This window comes from Sinohyriopsis cumingii, chromosome 10, assembly GCF_028554795.1.
Source record: "Sinohyriopsis cumingii isolate HCF-2022 chromosome 10, ASM2855479v2, whole genome shotgun sequence".
Taxonomy (NCBI): Eukaryota; Metazoa; Mollusca; class Bivalvia; order Unionida; family Unionidae; genus Sinohyriopsis; species Sinohyriopsis cumingii.
In genome coordinates this window covers 100,598,208-100,612,660 of record NC_142970.1, presented here as the reverse complement: position 1 = coordinate 100,612,660, position 14,453 = coordinate 100,598,208, and the positions used below count along the sequence as shown (strand labels likewise).

General features: G+C 32.2%; 1 protein-coding gene across 8 annotated transcripts in view; it reads left to right on the top strand.

Moving 5' to 3' along the window:
- Window positions 1–14,453, top strand: part of LOC149790726 (uncharacterized) — a 239,247-nt gene that overhangs the window by 202,493 nt on the left and 22,301 nt on the right. For 5 of the 8 annotated variants that reach the window (XM_089972776.1, XM_089972775.1, XM_089972782.1 and 2 more), the window contains 2 exons: window positions 920–937; window positions 12,096–12,113. The exons of 1 other annotated variant lie outside the window; for it this stretch is intronic. In XM_089972776.1, the coding sequence (XP_089828902.1) occupies window positions 920–937; window positions 12,096–12,113 (36 nt within the window). The remainder of the gene's footprint in view (window positions 1–919; window positions 938–12,095; window positions 12,114–14,453) is intronic. 2 more of the 8 variants (XM_089972780.1, XM_089972779.1) reach the window with 2 other exon arrangements.

The window sequence follows — 14,453 nt, the reverse complement described above, 5'->3', positions numbered from 1 at the left end:
GTCTCTCAAGACAGGTGGTCTCTCATGACAGGTCATAATACTATAGTTAATAAATCTTCTGCATTGAGAACTCAGTTTCTCAGGACAGATGGATCATTTCTCATAGCAGTACTCTCTTAAGACAGATGGCCTCCAAGACAGGTTTGACTGTTTATTATTATGATTTGATGTTCAGATTTCTCACCTACTATATTGTTTTCCTGTAAAACAAAAGTAATAATTTCTCGAAATAATTTGCAGACATTTAGTTGCATTTTTAAAACAATATAAATTTCTACAAATAATTTGCAGACGTTTAGTTGCATTTTTCTAAGTAATTAGCAGACATTTCATTGCATTTTAAAGCCATATAAATTTCACAGTTCACTTTCCATTTAAATGCTTCCTTTTTGTACACATCTACATTACTCGTTTTTTAATTTAATATTTTAATCAAAGTAATAAAGTTTGTCATACTGCAGTACTCCCTCATTATAATGTTGTGCATGGGAGCCATAGGTTATTCCACCTTATTGTTTGACTGTATAAGTTTTAAGTGATATTGTATATCCAAAATTATGGTGACTTGTTATTAAACATGATGACTACCTATCTACATTGACACACACACAAAAACACACACACACACACACACTCACACATATGGATGCATACAATACCAATTGCAGTAAATAAAGAAGCCCTTATGGTTCATACAGATATTGTACAAACACATTATTGTTGCAGTTTGATGAAATTTGTCTCCAAAAAAACTGTTGGCAAATATGCAAGTTGCCTTGGTCTTCATTGTTGACACCAAAAAGCGCTAACTTGCATGGAACCGTTTCATATGCATCATGTCATTATATTGTAGTGATATAAGTTGAACCCATTTTTACCATGAATTCATATACATGTATATATCCGTATACGTCCACAGACTAGAGGCATCATCCTGGTAATTTTTTCATTTCATTTTTCTTTCTTCACTTAACTGTTTGAATTTGCTCAGTCTGCTGTGCAAGTCTAAGGTATTGTGAAAATTTCATGGCTTTAAGAAACTTGGGATATCTGTGAACCATTCATGTTGATACACATTGCTTCCTTTTCCATCTTTGATAATGAGTGTATTAGACCTATCCACAAATTGAAACAAAAGATGGTTGTATTACAAATAGATAAAGCATTTTAAAATTTCTTATTTAGAGCATAGTATCCCTGTATCACTTTTCTAGTAACATGTGTACCAGAGTTTGACTTGTTCCAGTAGACTGTACACCTGATTTTGACTTGTTCCAGTAGACTGTACCAGATTTTGTCTGGTTCCAGTAGACTGTACACCTGATTTTGTCTTGTTCCAGTAGACTGTGTACCAGTTTTTGTATGGTTCCAGTAGACATTGGAACTGACTGTTATTTTCAACAATATGATATGACTTTTTGTCAAGATTTTTTTCCTACAAATTTCCATTCACACCAGAAAAAAATTATACAGATCTATGGGGAAGAAAGGAGAATCCAGGTGTACAGTCCTCACTGAATCAGCCAAAATAATCCACTTCAGTTTTGGTACCACATTAATAAGTTATTTATTGTTAATTTACTTTTATTTGTGGGGTACCAATTTCAATGCAAACTCTATTCCCCATAAATAATAATGTGATTGTGTCAAAGACATTATCCATATATTTTACTACCAGTGAAATAAAATTCTTTATAAAAGCACAAAAAAATAATTCCCGTGAAAATAAATGAATTCACAGCTTTGGTTGTATTCAAAGCATGAAGGTTGACATATTGGTATAAAAACAATATTTAATGAAAATATTTATTGGAATTTGAGCATCTTTTATTGTCAGCTTCAAAAATTAAAAACAAATAAAAAATTTACAATGTGTATTACTCCAGAATTGTGCACTTTGATTGGTGTGATTTCAAATATCAATACCAAATAACAACAATATGAGATATGAACAATACCAGATAACAGCAGACTGTGCACACACTGTCATGTAGATTTATACTGTATATAGATCTTAAGAACAGTGCTGATTTTCTTAGTCCTTCAACAGATGATAGAGACTAATAATTGACCTTTTTAAATATTTACATGGCAGTCCCATTAAGGGCCAATAAACTGTTTGTACTTTTAATATGGGCATTCAAAAGGAACTTAATTTGACCCCTTGGAGCTTTGTTTAGGTCATTCTTCTTGCCTTGTGTAAACAAATGTTGAGTTAGTCTGTGGTTCAGGTCAGAATTTTCTTTCATACATCTCAAAATGTTGAATTAAAAAAGACTTGTATTTTAATAAAAAAGAAATCTTATAAGTATGTCAGAATATTATGGTTATGTTAAAACAGAAAACTTCTGGGTTTTATATAAGTTTTTAATGAATTAGGAATAGTTTTATTTTGGGGAGAAGAAAATCGGCACAATGTAAAACACTTATACTTTGCTAATCAAATAACACAAACCACTTGCATGATGCTCATCTACTTTGAATTTTTAAACACTGAGAGAGAAAAAAGGAACCATGTTTTATGTTCATCTGTGCTGGAAGGAGCATTCAGCATCCTAGTGGCATGAAATTTATCTCACCTAGCTTATTGGTACGGCCTTGCATATTTTGTGTTTTGTACCCATCATTTGCTATTTTCAGCCAAATTTTAAAAACATTTATTAAAAGAATTCCAGCGTCAAGGTTGATGGTTTGCCATCATTTCTAAACAAAGCATTTGCAAGACTTTCTTCAAGCAATTGTGACCACAAGCATCCAGATTTGATGGGGTTTCTAGTTCACACATATGATACCTGTCAGCTCTAGGAGCTGTGGTGGCATGCCAGACTTGAGACAAAAAGGGTGTGGGTTCGAATCCTACCATAAGACCAAACTGGTTCAGCTACCACGATATGTTCTTGTGCCAGGCACTTTACCCCAGTTGCTCTGGCACTAAATAACGTACTTAATTTTCTGTGCTATAAAGCATCAATTCAATCAGCTGACAGATATAGCTGTCATTATCACATATACAGAAACCTTGGAAAACCTTTATTTCAGTCACATGTCCAAATTTGAGGAAAATTTGACTATGCATTCTGAATTATTTAAACAGCTTTTCAGTGAAGCATTTTGTATTACTCGCTCCCTGTAAGGTGTCACAGAGTCTTCTGCCTTAGGTTGAGGTGGCAGTGTTATAAAATGCATGATAATTTTACCAATACATAATGAAATGCATTATAATTTTAGCAATACATAATGAAATACATTATAATTTTAGCAATACATAATGAAATGCATTATAATTTTACCAGTACATAATGAAATGCATTATAATTTTAGCAATACATAATGAAATACATTATAATTTTAGCAATACATAATGAAATGCATTATAATTTTACCAATACATAATGAAATACATTATAATTTTAGCAATACATAATGAAATGCATTATAATTTTACCAATACATAATGAAATGCATTATAATTTTAGCAATACATAATGAAATACATTATAATTTTACCAATACATAATGAAATGCATTATAATTTTACCAATACATAATGAAATGCATTATAATTTTAGCAATACATAATGAAATACATTATAATTTTACCAGTACATAATGAAATGCATTATAATTTTACCAATACATAATGAAATGGGATCCTTAGACTATAGCTAATTATAAAAGAAAGTGTTGTAATGAAGGGCTGTATAGTGGGGGACATGTTTTGAAGTTCTGCTGATGATGAAAATTCAGATGCAGGGTTACATTTAATTTTTGTACTAATGGTACTGATCATGTTTTTAACAAAATTGATGGGGGTTCATTCTGGTTTATTGGCCATGAATTTGTATAGAGGCTGCTGATTCCATATCAAATACAACAGCTGTGGCCAAAACAAATCACATTAACTTTAAATAAATTCTGTTAGCTTGTATAATTTTGGAATACTTTTAACTATCCTTTATGGGGCTATAAGTGTCCAAGTGGTCTAATGCGCTCACCGTTATGGACAACTGCCATCTCACCTCTGTCTGCATGGGTTCGAGTCTCAGGTTAGGCCAATGTGGGTATGTGAGAAAGCTTGCCAGTAGCTTCTTGTGGGTCGGTGGTTCTTTCCGGGGTTTTCCCAGGGTCTTCTTCTGCCATTTATACTGGCAGCCATGTATAGCCTATCTTGTGCTGAAAAATGGCATTAAACCCTACAACAACAACTGTCCATTATATGAAGACTTTTTAAAAGCGGTACTGGAAATATAATTCAGTCAGCCTCAAAACAACACCAATATTTTAAAAAAGAAATTATTGCTAATATTTTTAAATTTTTTTTAATTTTAAAATGTTTTTCTGTAGAAACAAACTGTCTAATATCAGCAATTAATAATTTACTTCAAAAAATTTCTCTGAGTAGCCTCCAAATACTGGCATCATATTTGATTTGCCAATTAAAAAAAATAGGACTACTGAACCATTTTATGCGGACTGTCATTTCTCTGGTAGAGTAAACCAGGCAAGTGAGCTTAACACCACCTGGATCTGTTACTAACAAGGACGAGGGACATGTTCTTTCTAGCTAGGAATCTAACTGGTGGTGGAAAGTCAATTGTTGTTTTAATGAGTTTTAAAATTAGTTACTAACCATGGCACACTAAACTCGAAATATGGGCAAAGTGACTTCTCCGTCTTCTCTGTACTGGGTGCAGTGATGGAATATAGGGAGAAGTGACAAATTTTGTTAAGGTAAGATAAAAGATAAGTTCATCAACAGCTGGTATTTTACTGGTTGTACAAGTTAAATGAAATATTAAAATATACAAAATATTTAGTGTATTTGGATGAAAATATAAAATTTCTATCTTGTATAGGAAAATTCATGCTTTACTTTATTAGTGCAGACTCTGACATGGACAATTTACTATTGAAATTAAAATGGGATGCAGTATGAATTCATATGAGGTACAGAATGAATGCAGAAACAATAAAGAATGAAGGATGTGGGTGAATATGTGCATATTAATTATTTTGTGAAGAATATTAATTAGTTGTGGATATGTGTGGATAGATGTAGATTCATTTTTGGGGGAGAATTATAATTGGTTTAGTTGAGTATACTAGTCATTTGGTGGAGATTCATTGCGAGACTAAATAAACTTGGCTCTCCTGTCGTTTAAAGTGAAATATCACCCTCAGGCTCGACACCAGTCATAGACTTGCCATCTCTTATGATTTTGATGCAAGTCTTACAAAATTTACCCTTAAAATACAGACTTACGGCATACAAGCAAAGACTACGAAAAAATGATCATTGCCAAAAAATCCAGAAAATTTGTTCATCTGTGTTTGATTTGGAGCCTGGTTTCATATTAGAAGTAGTGGAATTGGTCAGGGAACCAGACTAATGTTACAGCAGCACATCAGACTCTTTAAACTGCACATATTTGTTCATGCGAAGTGTCTGCATGATCAAACTGTTGATCACAGATTTTATAAAAAAATGGCATCTAGCAAGTAATGCATGTTTAAGACGAAAGGGGAAATAAGCATCTTGAAAAGTATCAATAATCAACATGAAAAGAAAAAAAAAGGAATATTCAGATTCTTGTGAATATAAACTGGAAGGGACACAATTATGTTTATTGGACATCATGTGCCAATTTGAGTATGACTCATGGCAGGAAATATGATTGCTGTCGTCATGTGAAATGGAAAAAAGAATCCAAGAATTACATCAAGTTGAGAGATAGCAACAAGCCATTGAGCTCCATAGTGTTTGGAACTAAAATTTGTGCAACTATACTAGTGATAAATATAGTCTGTGCATACTTTACAAACTGTTGAGTTGAACATAATGTTTATCATCGCTACATGTTCCAAATACTGAACTTTTAATTACATCTTCCAGCTTTACAATAACAGTTTATGGTATTTTGTTAAACCTTACTGAAAACTGGTCAAAATTACGGAAAAAAATCAACTGCCTTACTGAGACAAACTCGTCAGGGTTGGCAGGTCTGCAGTCAACACAACAGTTAATGTTTTCATATAGTTCATTTTATGTGATTACATTTTGCCAGTTCTTTAAATTTCATCAACTCATATTTAAATAAAATTCTTCTCATTTGTTAATTTACAAGTCAGATCCAACTGCGCACTGCATAGATCCAGGTCTGTTTTGCATATAGTGCTGGCCAATCCGGGTCTGTGCAGATTTTAGGTCTGATCAGCAGTACACACAGTACAGACCCTGATCATTCTTTGCATTATGCGATGGAAGATTAGGGTCTTGTTATTTGCAGGTGGACTCAAGTTGTATGCTAGTATATATGGTGAATCTCATTTAACTCATTTTTCTTTGGTTATAATTGTTCACGGTTACCTTGTTTTCTGCAAGAATGATTTTCTCTGGGTAAATTTCCTGTCACATTAGGAAACTTCTCTTTCAAGAATATTTCCTAAATTAAGAAATGTAAGAAATTGTGTATAAATAAGGTTTTGATCACAATTCAGAAAATTCTTTTCATGAAATAAGTCTGCAAGTCCTGCTTTTTTCATGAAATAAGTCTGTAAAATAATGATTTTGATGACACAAGTCCAGAAAATCATACAAAAAGCTGTCTAAATGATGATCAGTATTATAGAATTTAATAGCCACAACTCTAATATCAAATTATGGCAGGACTCAAAAACGCTTCATTTGACTACTTGTCTTGCTGGGCAAGAGATTTGCAACTTTTACGTATCGTTATTTTACTTGCCCTGCACTATACTTAGTCTGCTTAATATGCTACATGTGAATTTGGGCAAGCAGTTTGAAAGCTTTTTACTTGCCCATCAATCATATCCTGTAAATATGAGCAAATGACTGCATTTTTCAATCACTGTAGAAATGTCATATATTTAAATGATTATTTATTTTTGTTTAGATCAACTTGGCCCTGTTCGCTGCATGTTTTTTCATATTACTTGCAACTCATGCACTGTGATCTGAAGATCATTTTGAATTCTGTGTATCAAAACTGTTCTTGACATGTTGCACACCTATATCATTACAGCATGAATCGGCTATACCTACATGATGAAAAATATGAATTCTATTTTATTTTCTATGTTCAGTTAGTTTATCATGTATTTTTTCCATATAAGAAACTCCTTCATGAATTTAAGAAAAAAACAATTATATTTTTGGTGAAAAGCTAGAAATTTTGACATCTTGGAAATAAATAAATTCACTACTTTTTTTTCAGTTACATTTAAACTTAAGATACTTGATGCATCATTCCTTCATTGTAGCACTGCTCTCAGGAAACATGGACTGTGCCACTTTGTACTGAGAGTGCCTTACAATTAAAATAGCTGTAGATCATTCTCAGAATGTATTCATGTATTCATGTGACCCTGGGTCAAGGAATCTAAAACGAGGCTAAGCTAGGCACCAGCTTCATTTTACCTCACAATCACGGCTGCTACAATTGATACTGGCAAGGGAAAACATTTTGACAAATATTGTTTAGTTCTGTTGTGCAATGGCAATGCTAGAATTCACATAGATTTAAGCTTCCACCATATTCCATCAGTGAAGAAGAAGGAGCTTCGTAGAAAATGGATTGGTGCAATACATCGTGATGAGGGGCCGAATTTTAACGTAAGAAACTGAATGATTGTTGGTGTGTTTGTATTTTCTTGCAACTGAATGTACATCATTTTGTGGAATGGGGCTAGGGGTAACATTTTTAGAAACCTATTATAAAGCACACATACATAACACTCATTTGCTTCATTTACAGAACCTTTTAGCATTTGGATTTCTCTTTATTACATATAAAGAGAAATCCAAATGCTAAAAGGTTCTGTAAATGAAGCAAATGAGTGTTATGTATGTGTGCTTTATAATAGGTTTCTAAAAATGTTACCCCTAGCCCCATTCCACAAAATGAGGTCATCAAAAACTGGGTGTACCTCCATGCAGCGCATTTATCAGAGATCATGAATTGATGCACGAGTAGTAATTACAGAAAAAGTGAACTTTATCTCATTGAAATATTAAAAAGAAACTGTAGAATGAAAATGACCACAAAAGAGAAGAGAGATAGTACCAGTACAATAAAAATGATGAGAGGAAAAGTTGAATGAAATTACGAGAGAGAGAGAGAGAGAGAGAGAGAGAGAGAGAACATGGCTGGATAAGAATTAATGAAACTGTTGATAAAACATGTTGATGTGTGTAAACATAAGGGAAAATGCACCCATAAATCACAGGCCATTGAAATTCTGTCATTGTAGTAAGTTTATGTCAGAGAATCCCCCAAAAAGGGAAGCATATATATATATATATATATATATATATATATATATATATATATATATATATATATATATATATATCTGTATATGAATTTTTCCTACCTTTTTTCTTGTTTATTCAGGCATTTTTATTTACTACAGTGATACAATTTCAATGGCCTGTGCTGAAATAATTTTTGTTTTTGTTTTGGCAACTGATTATTGCAGTTAGCTCATGGTTTATTGTTTCTTTTGTTAGATTGTCACAAATACAGTTGTCTGTTCTAGACACTTTAAGCAACATGACTATAGATGGACACCCAACAGACGTTGCTTAAAACCTGATGCTATTCCATCAATCTTTACTTGGACAACTCGATCTGCCTAGCTTAGCCTCGTTTTCGCAATACATTAGTATTCATGAGGATAGCCTCGTTTTTGCGATACAATAATATTCATGAGGATCTCATTAAGAATGGTCTATACATGCCAAATATTCTCAAATTAATGCCCACAGGGGGCATTACATTTCTAGATGGTAGTGTTTATTAGAGCACAATACCGAAAGCTAAGTTGTAATTTTGATGTACTCTTATAATGGCTACATCAGAGGGTCTTTCTGCCACTGTATGCAATCATTGTAAATATCAACATAGTTAAAATGATCAATCAATCAACATATTTTCCAGCTCGGCAGCTGGTTGAAGTAGGACTGTCAAGTCTTGAACTAGCTGCCCAGCTATTGCATCATGTTTAACACTACATGTGTGTCTGTGACTTTAGTAATGTATAACTTGATATATATATTGTAACAGTGTGATGTACTGAGACTGCAGCAGCATTTTGTTGTAATCATGGATCTAAAGCAGAATTTTAAAAAAATTCCTAAAAGAAGGAGGTTGGCATTAATTAGAGTTGTTGCATTATTTTTTGAGCATACACTGTATACTGTGGAATTTTAATAGAATGTAGTTCTTCCCTTATAAAAGAAACAGTGCTGTAATGAAGGGCCTTATCATGTAGAAGTAATGTGTTTTATTCTGAGAACTTGAGCACTAGAAGATAGTATATTTAGTGTATATTGAATGGTAATTCAGGTTTTAACAGCCTTATGCATCAAGATTTGTTTTCAGTACTTTTTCTTAAGAATCTTGTTTACTGTTAATTTTCCTTTTAACATTTCTCATCATAAAATAATTTATGAACACATGTGAAAGACACCATAGCAGTATGACCATATCATAATAGTAACATTCTTAAGTACTCTACCTCTTACATCAGTCCACATGTTTGTTAGACACCGATTTATGATATACTATTATCAACATAATAACAGGTGGTAATTTGTCAAAGGTTCATGTTGTCATCAAGCAGTATATGTTGTGCTTTGTTTCCTTGGTTTAAGGCACTTTCTTAAAAACATATTATTGGCTATATCTTGCCAAGGAAATACGAGCTAAATGCCTTTTTCAAAAACACTCAGAGGCAGGCAACCTGGGCTGGCCTGGGTGGTTATGGACCCTGCAACCCTTGGATGGAAGTTGGACGCTCAACTTATCTACTGCAGGTCTCTATGCACAATATGACATAGTGCATCTTTTAATATTACGACCTCATGCCTCTTTTTAATATTGTGACATCATTCAACCTGCCTGATACATTCAGCCTTGTAATCAACTGTCCACTGGCTAAATTAGTATCAGCATTTCCAGCCGTACCATCTATTGTTTTCTGTTACATAAAACAGCAATGTACAATAGAGACCTGTCTCATGCTTTCAGCATGCTACCATAAAAGATAATGAGAAGGTTGTATATTCATGCACACAGTGAATACAGTTTTGAATGAACTTAGGTAAAAAGTTCAAGAATAACAATTTTTAAAATATTTGTAATCTGCAATTTCTTTCTTTACAATAATGCTAAGAAATCTGATAAACAAGACAATAACTTAGAATATATAATAAATAAGTTATAGTGAATACACTAAATTACATGTCTGGTAGCCTGGTTGTCATGGCGTAGTTAACCAGTAACCTTGACCGTAACATACCCGAACATCCATTAATACACATGATGACAAAGGATATACATACAGTAATCTGTAAGAATTTATTCATGTATATTATGTGACATATTATGAGGATTGTTGACCCATTTTTTATGATGTATTAAGCAAAAGCAGGTCACTGTTGCCAGTACTTAGTTTCCAGTTGGGAATGTGTTATGTGATAAATTCATTACAGTATTCTACATGACAAGACCAGGGTTTATCGTAGTGAATGTGTCAAAAAGTTAGGGTGGGCTTAATATAGGACCAAGATATCCTTTGTAAATATTTCACAAAAGTTTTTCAATCAGTTGTTGCGTGGAGGAACTTGTCATAAGATAAATTATTATCAGCTTAAAAGAAATGATTACAAACTAGCTGAATTTGCACTTGTAGGTTAAAAAGTGATGCTGATATTGGCTTAAATATATTCAGCTTGATGCGAAAATGAAACTACATTTAGGAATACTATAGCTGTTTTATCTGTTAAATGCTGTTGATTCCATCATTGACTGGATTCCGCAAGATCATTTATTCATAAATAGGATGCAGAACCAGACTTAAAATCTGTTGATCTAAAATCTCTCTGAATGTAATGCACTTTCTCACTGGTCAAATGTTATAATCTAAAAGTTCTTAGAACGTCATGCAATTTCTGATTGGTTGAACTTAAAAATTTGTGGATTTGTGGCACAGAGCTACATTGCCAAAGAGAATTATGTTGGTGCTAGTCTCTAAACAAATTTTTTATGTTTCCTAATGGGGCTAACACTATATACAGTGTGTATATCTACTGATATGTAAGACATAAAACTGTGACTATGTTGTTTTAGAACATGCTTTTGACAAAATTTATCTTTCATTCAAGATTGAAAAAAAGATAAATTTCTTTTGTTTTTCCCATTTGAATCTGTTTATGGATTCAACTGATAAAGATTTTACTTAATACTTCGTTACATCAGTATAAATAGCTGTTGTAAGACCATACGTTATCAGCGTCAGTATCTGTTGTAATATCTTGTTTTGTCAGTGCCAGTAGATGTTGTAAGAACTTATTTTATCATTATCAATATCTTTTGTCGAAACCTCATTCCAATTTCAGTAGCTAATCTGATCCACCATTATATCAAGTGTCAAAAGATATTTAATACTTCACCTTATCAGTGTCAATAGCTATTGTAATATGACATTATGTCAATGTCTTTAGCTGTTGTAATGGATCATAATATTAGTTTCAATAGCTATTGTAAATATCTCATACCAGTGTCAGTAGCTATTATAATAAATAGTTATATCAGTGTCAGTAGCTATTGTAATATGACATTATGTCAATATCAGTAGCTATTGCAATGGATCATAATATTAGTTTCAATAGCTATTGTAAATATCTCATACCAGTGTCAGTAGCTATTATAATAAATAGTTATATCAGTGTCAGTAACTATTGTAATATGACATTATATCACTGTCAGTAGCTATTGTAATGATCATAATATTAGTATCAATAGCTATTGTAAATATCTCATATCAGTGTCAATAGCTATTCAATACCTTATTTTATCAATTCCAATATTTATATTCAGTCATATACAGATGGGTTGTTACAATCTTTCCTGTTGTGGCCTTGCAGTCATAAATCTTGGATAATTTTCAGATCATTTGCGATTTTTTTTATTCACGCATTTTTATATATATACCCATTGTTATGGCTTTATTTTAACATATAACTATTAGGGTCATAAAAGTAAAATATTGTAATCATTTACAACTTGCAGGCACATGAACGACACCCGGTAATCATTTCATGCAGTCATCTCATATTTGTTTATTAACATTTTCTATTTCTTGCATTGCTTATGCAAACATGGCATGCTTTTGTTTCTGCAACAATTTAAAAATAATTGCTTGTTTCTTTTTTTAAATTGTTTTTATGCTGCTTGAATTTTAGTTAAGGGTATTTTAGTTTAGATGCAGTGCACTTGTCTTTATTGTTGCACAGTTTTAAGTTGGCATAGGATAACAAAATGTGCAGGAGGGATTTGTTAATGATGTCCTTGATAATTCCTGAAAGCTTTATGCACTGGTCATCCACCATAGTGGACACTTGATTATATGTGATGTCACATTGTACTATGGGATGCAAAATGCTAAACTACATGGTTCCCTAAAATTTTTACCATGACTGTATCAATGTTATATGAGGAACTATGCTACATTGATGTTTCCTGTTGTGAGGAACCACTGTGCTAATACAGTCAAAGGACACTATGGGGACTGTACAATTTTCTTTTATGGATAAGTTAAAACTAGTTAGTAAAATTTATAAATGGGGTTCTAACAATGTCCATAATGAGCAGGTGTACTTTAGTGCAAGGTATATATATAAGCAGATTTCACTTTAAATGTCTTAACCCCCTTGTACATAAAGTGTAGGAAACAGACATTACCTGTTCCAGCATGAAAATGAAACAATGAGTGAGTTGTGACTTTATGAATGGATTACAGGCTACAAAAGGAAAATACAAATATTTCAGAATAAATTCGACCTTTAAACTATGATGCAGAGTTTACATAAATATAGACCTAATATACAGGTGTACCTTTGCTGAGTTATGCCTACATATTCATTGATCAGAAACAAGCATCCCTCAAAAAATGGGATTCCTTGATTTCTATAGGTCTGGACCAAACAGACAAAATAGAAATTTAATAATAAGAGTAGTTTAAGCTATAGTATGTTATTAAGTTAAACACTGTGATGTCCAATAAATATATTAAATGTCCAATAACTATACTAAATGCCCAACAAATGTGAACTGTCCAATAACAATGTTGGATATCCGGTAACTATGTTATATGTCCAATAACAATGTTAATATCCTTTAACTATTTTAAATGTCCAGTAACTATGTTGATTATCCAAGAACTGTGAAATGTCCAATAACTATGTTCAGTGTCATATAACTAAGTTAAATGTCAACTATGTTAAATGTCCAATAACTATGTTTAATATCCAACAACTGGTAAATGTCCAATACCTATGTCCAATGTCATTTAACTACTTTAAATGTCCAATAACTATGTTCAGTGTCATGTAACTATGTTAAATGTCCAATAACTATGTTCAGTGTCATATAACTAAGTTAAATGTCCAATAACTATGTTCAGTGTCATATAACTATGTTAAATGTCAACTATGTTAAATGTCCAATAACTATGTTCAGTGTCATATAACAATGTTAAATGTCAACTATGTTAAATGTCCAATAACTATGTTCAGTGTCATATAACTAAGTTAAATGTCAACTATGTTAAATGTCCAATAGCTATGTTCAGTGTCATATAACTAAGTTAAATGTCAACTATGTTAAATGTCCAATAACTATGTTTAATATCCAACAACTGGTAAATGTCCAATACCTATGTAAAATGTCCAGTAATTATGTTAAATGTTCTATAACAATGTTGAATATCCAATAACTGGTAATATCCAATAGCTATCTGAAATGTCCACTAGCTATATTAAATTTCCAGTAACTATGTTGAACATTCAATAACTGTTAAATTTTAAATAGGTATGTCAAGTGTCCAATAACTATGTTAACTGCCTAATAACTATGTTGAATATCTGAAACCTATGTTTAGTGTCCAAAAGCTATGTCATATGTCCAATAACTATGTTAAATGTCCTGCAACCATGCTGATTGTCCAATAATGTTAAATGTTTAATGACTTTGTAATGTCCACTAATTTTATTGAATGTCCAATAACTTCTGGTGTGCAAGGTGTACAAAGATTATATGTCCAATAACTATGTTGAATGTCCAACTTTTTAAGATTACATTGACTAAATTGAATTTCTTATTATAGTAATCAATCTGGAATAAAACTGAACCAAAACTGTTGCCTTTTTTGAAGTACTTCAGATATCCCTTTGAGTAAATTTAAAATGTAATGTATTGTACTGGGAATTTATTTATATGAGCTATTAGTTTTTATGGTTTTGCAAAAGCTTGCATATTTACTGCATTTAAATTGTCACGGGGAAATCAGTCCTGCTGTCTTTACATAAGGCTCTTCATTTCTTTTGTCTTCCATTTTATGGTTCTGGAGCCAAGATAGCTCTCTGAGTA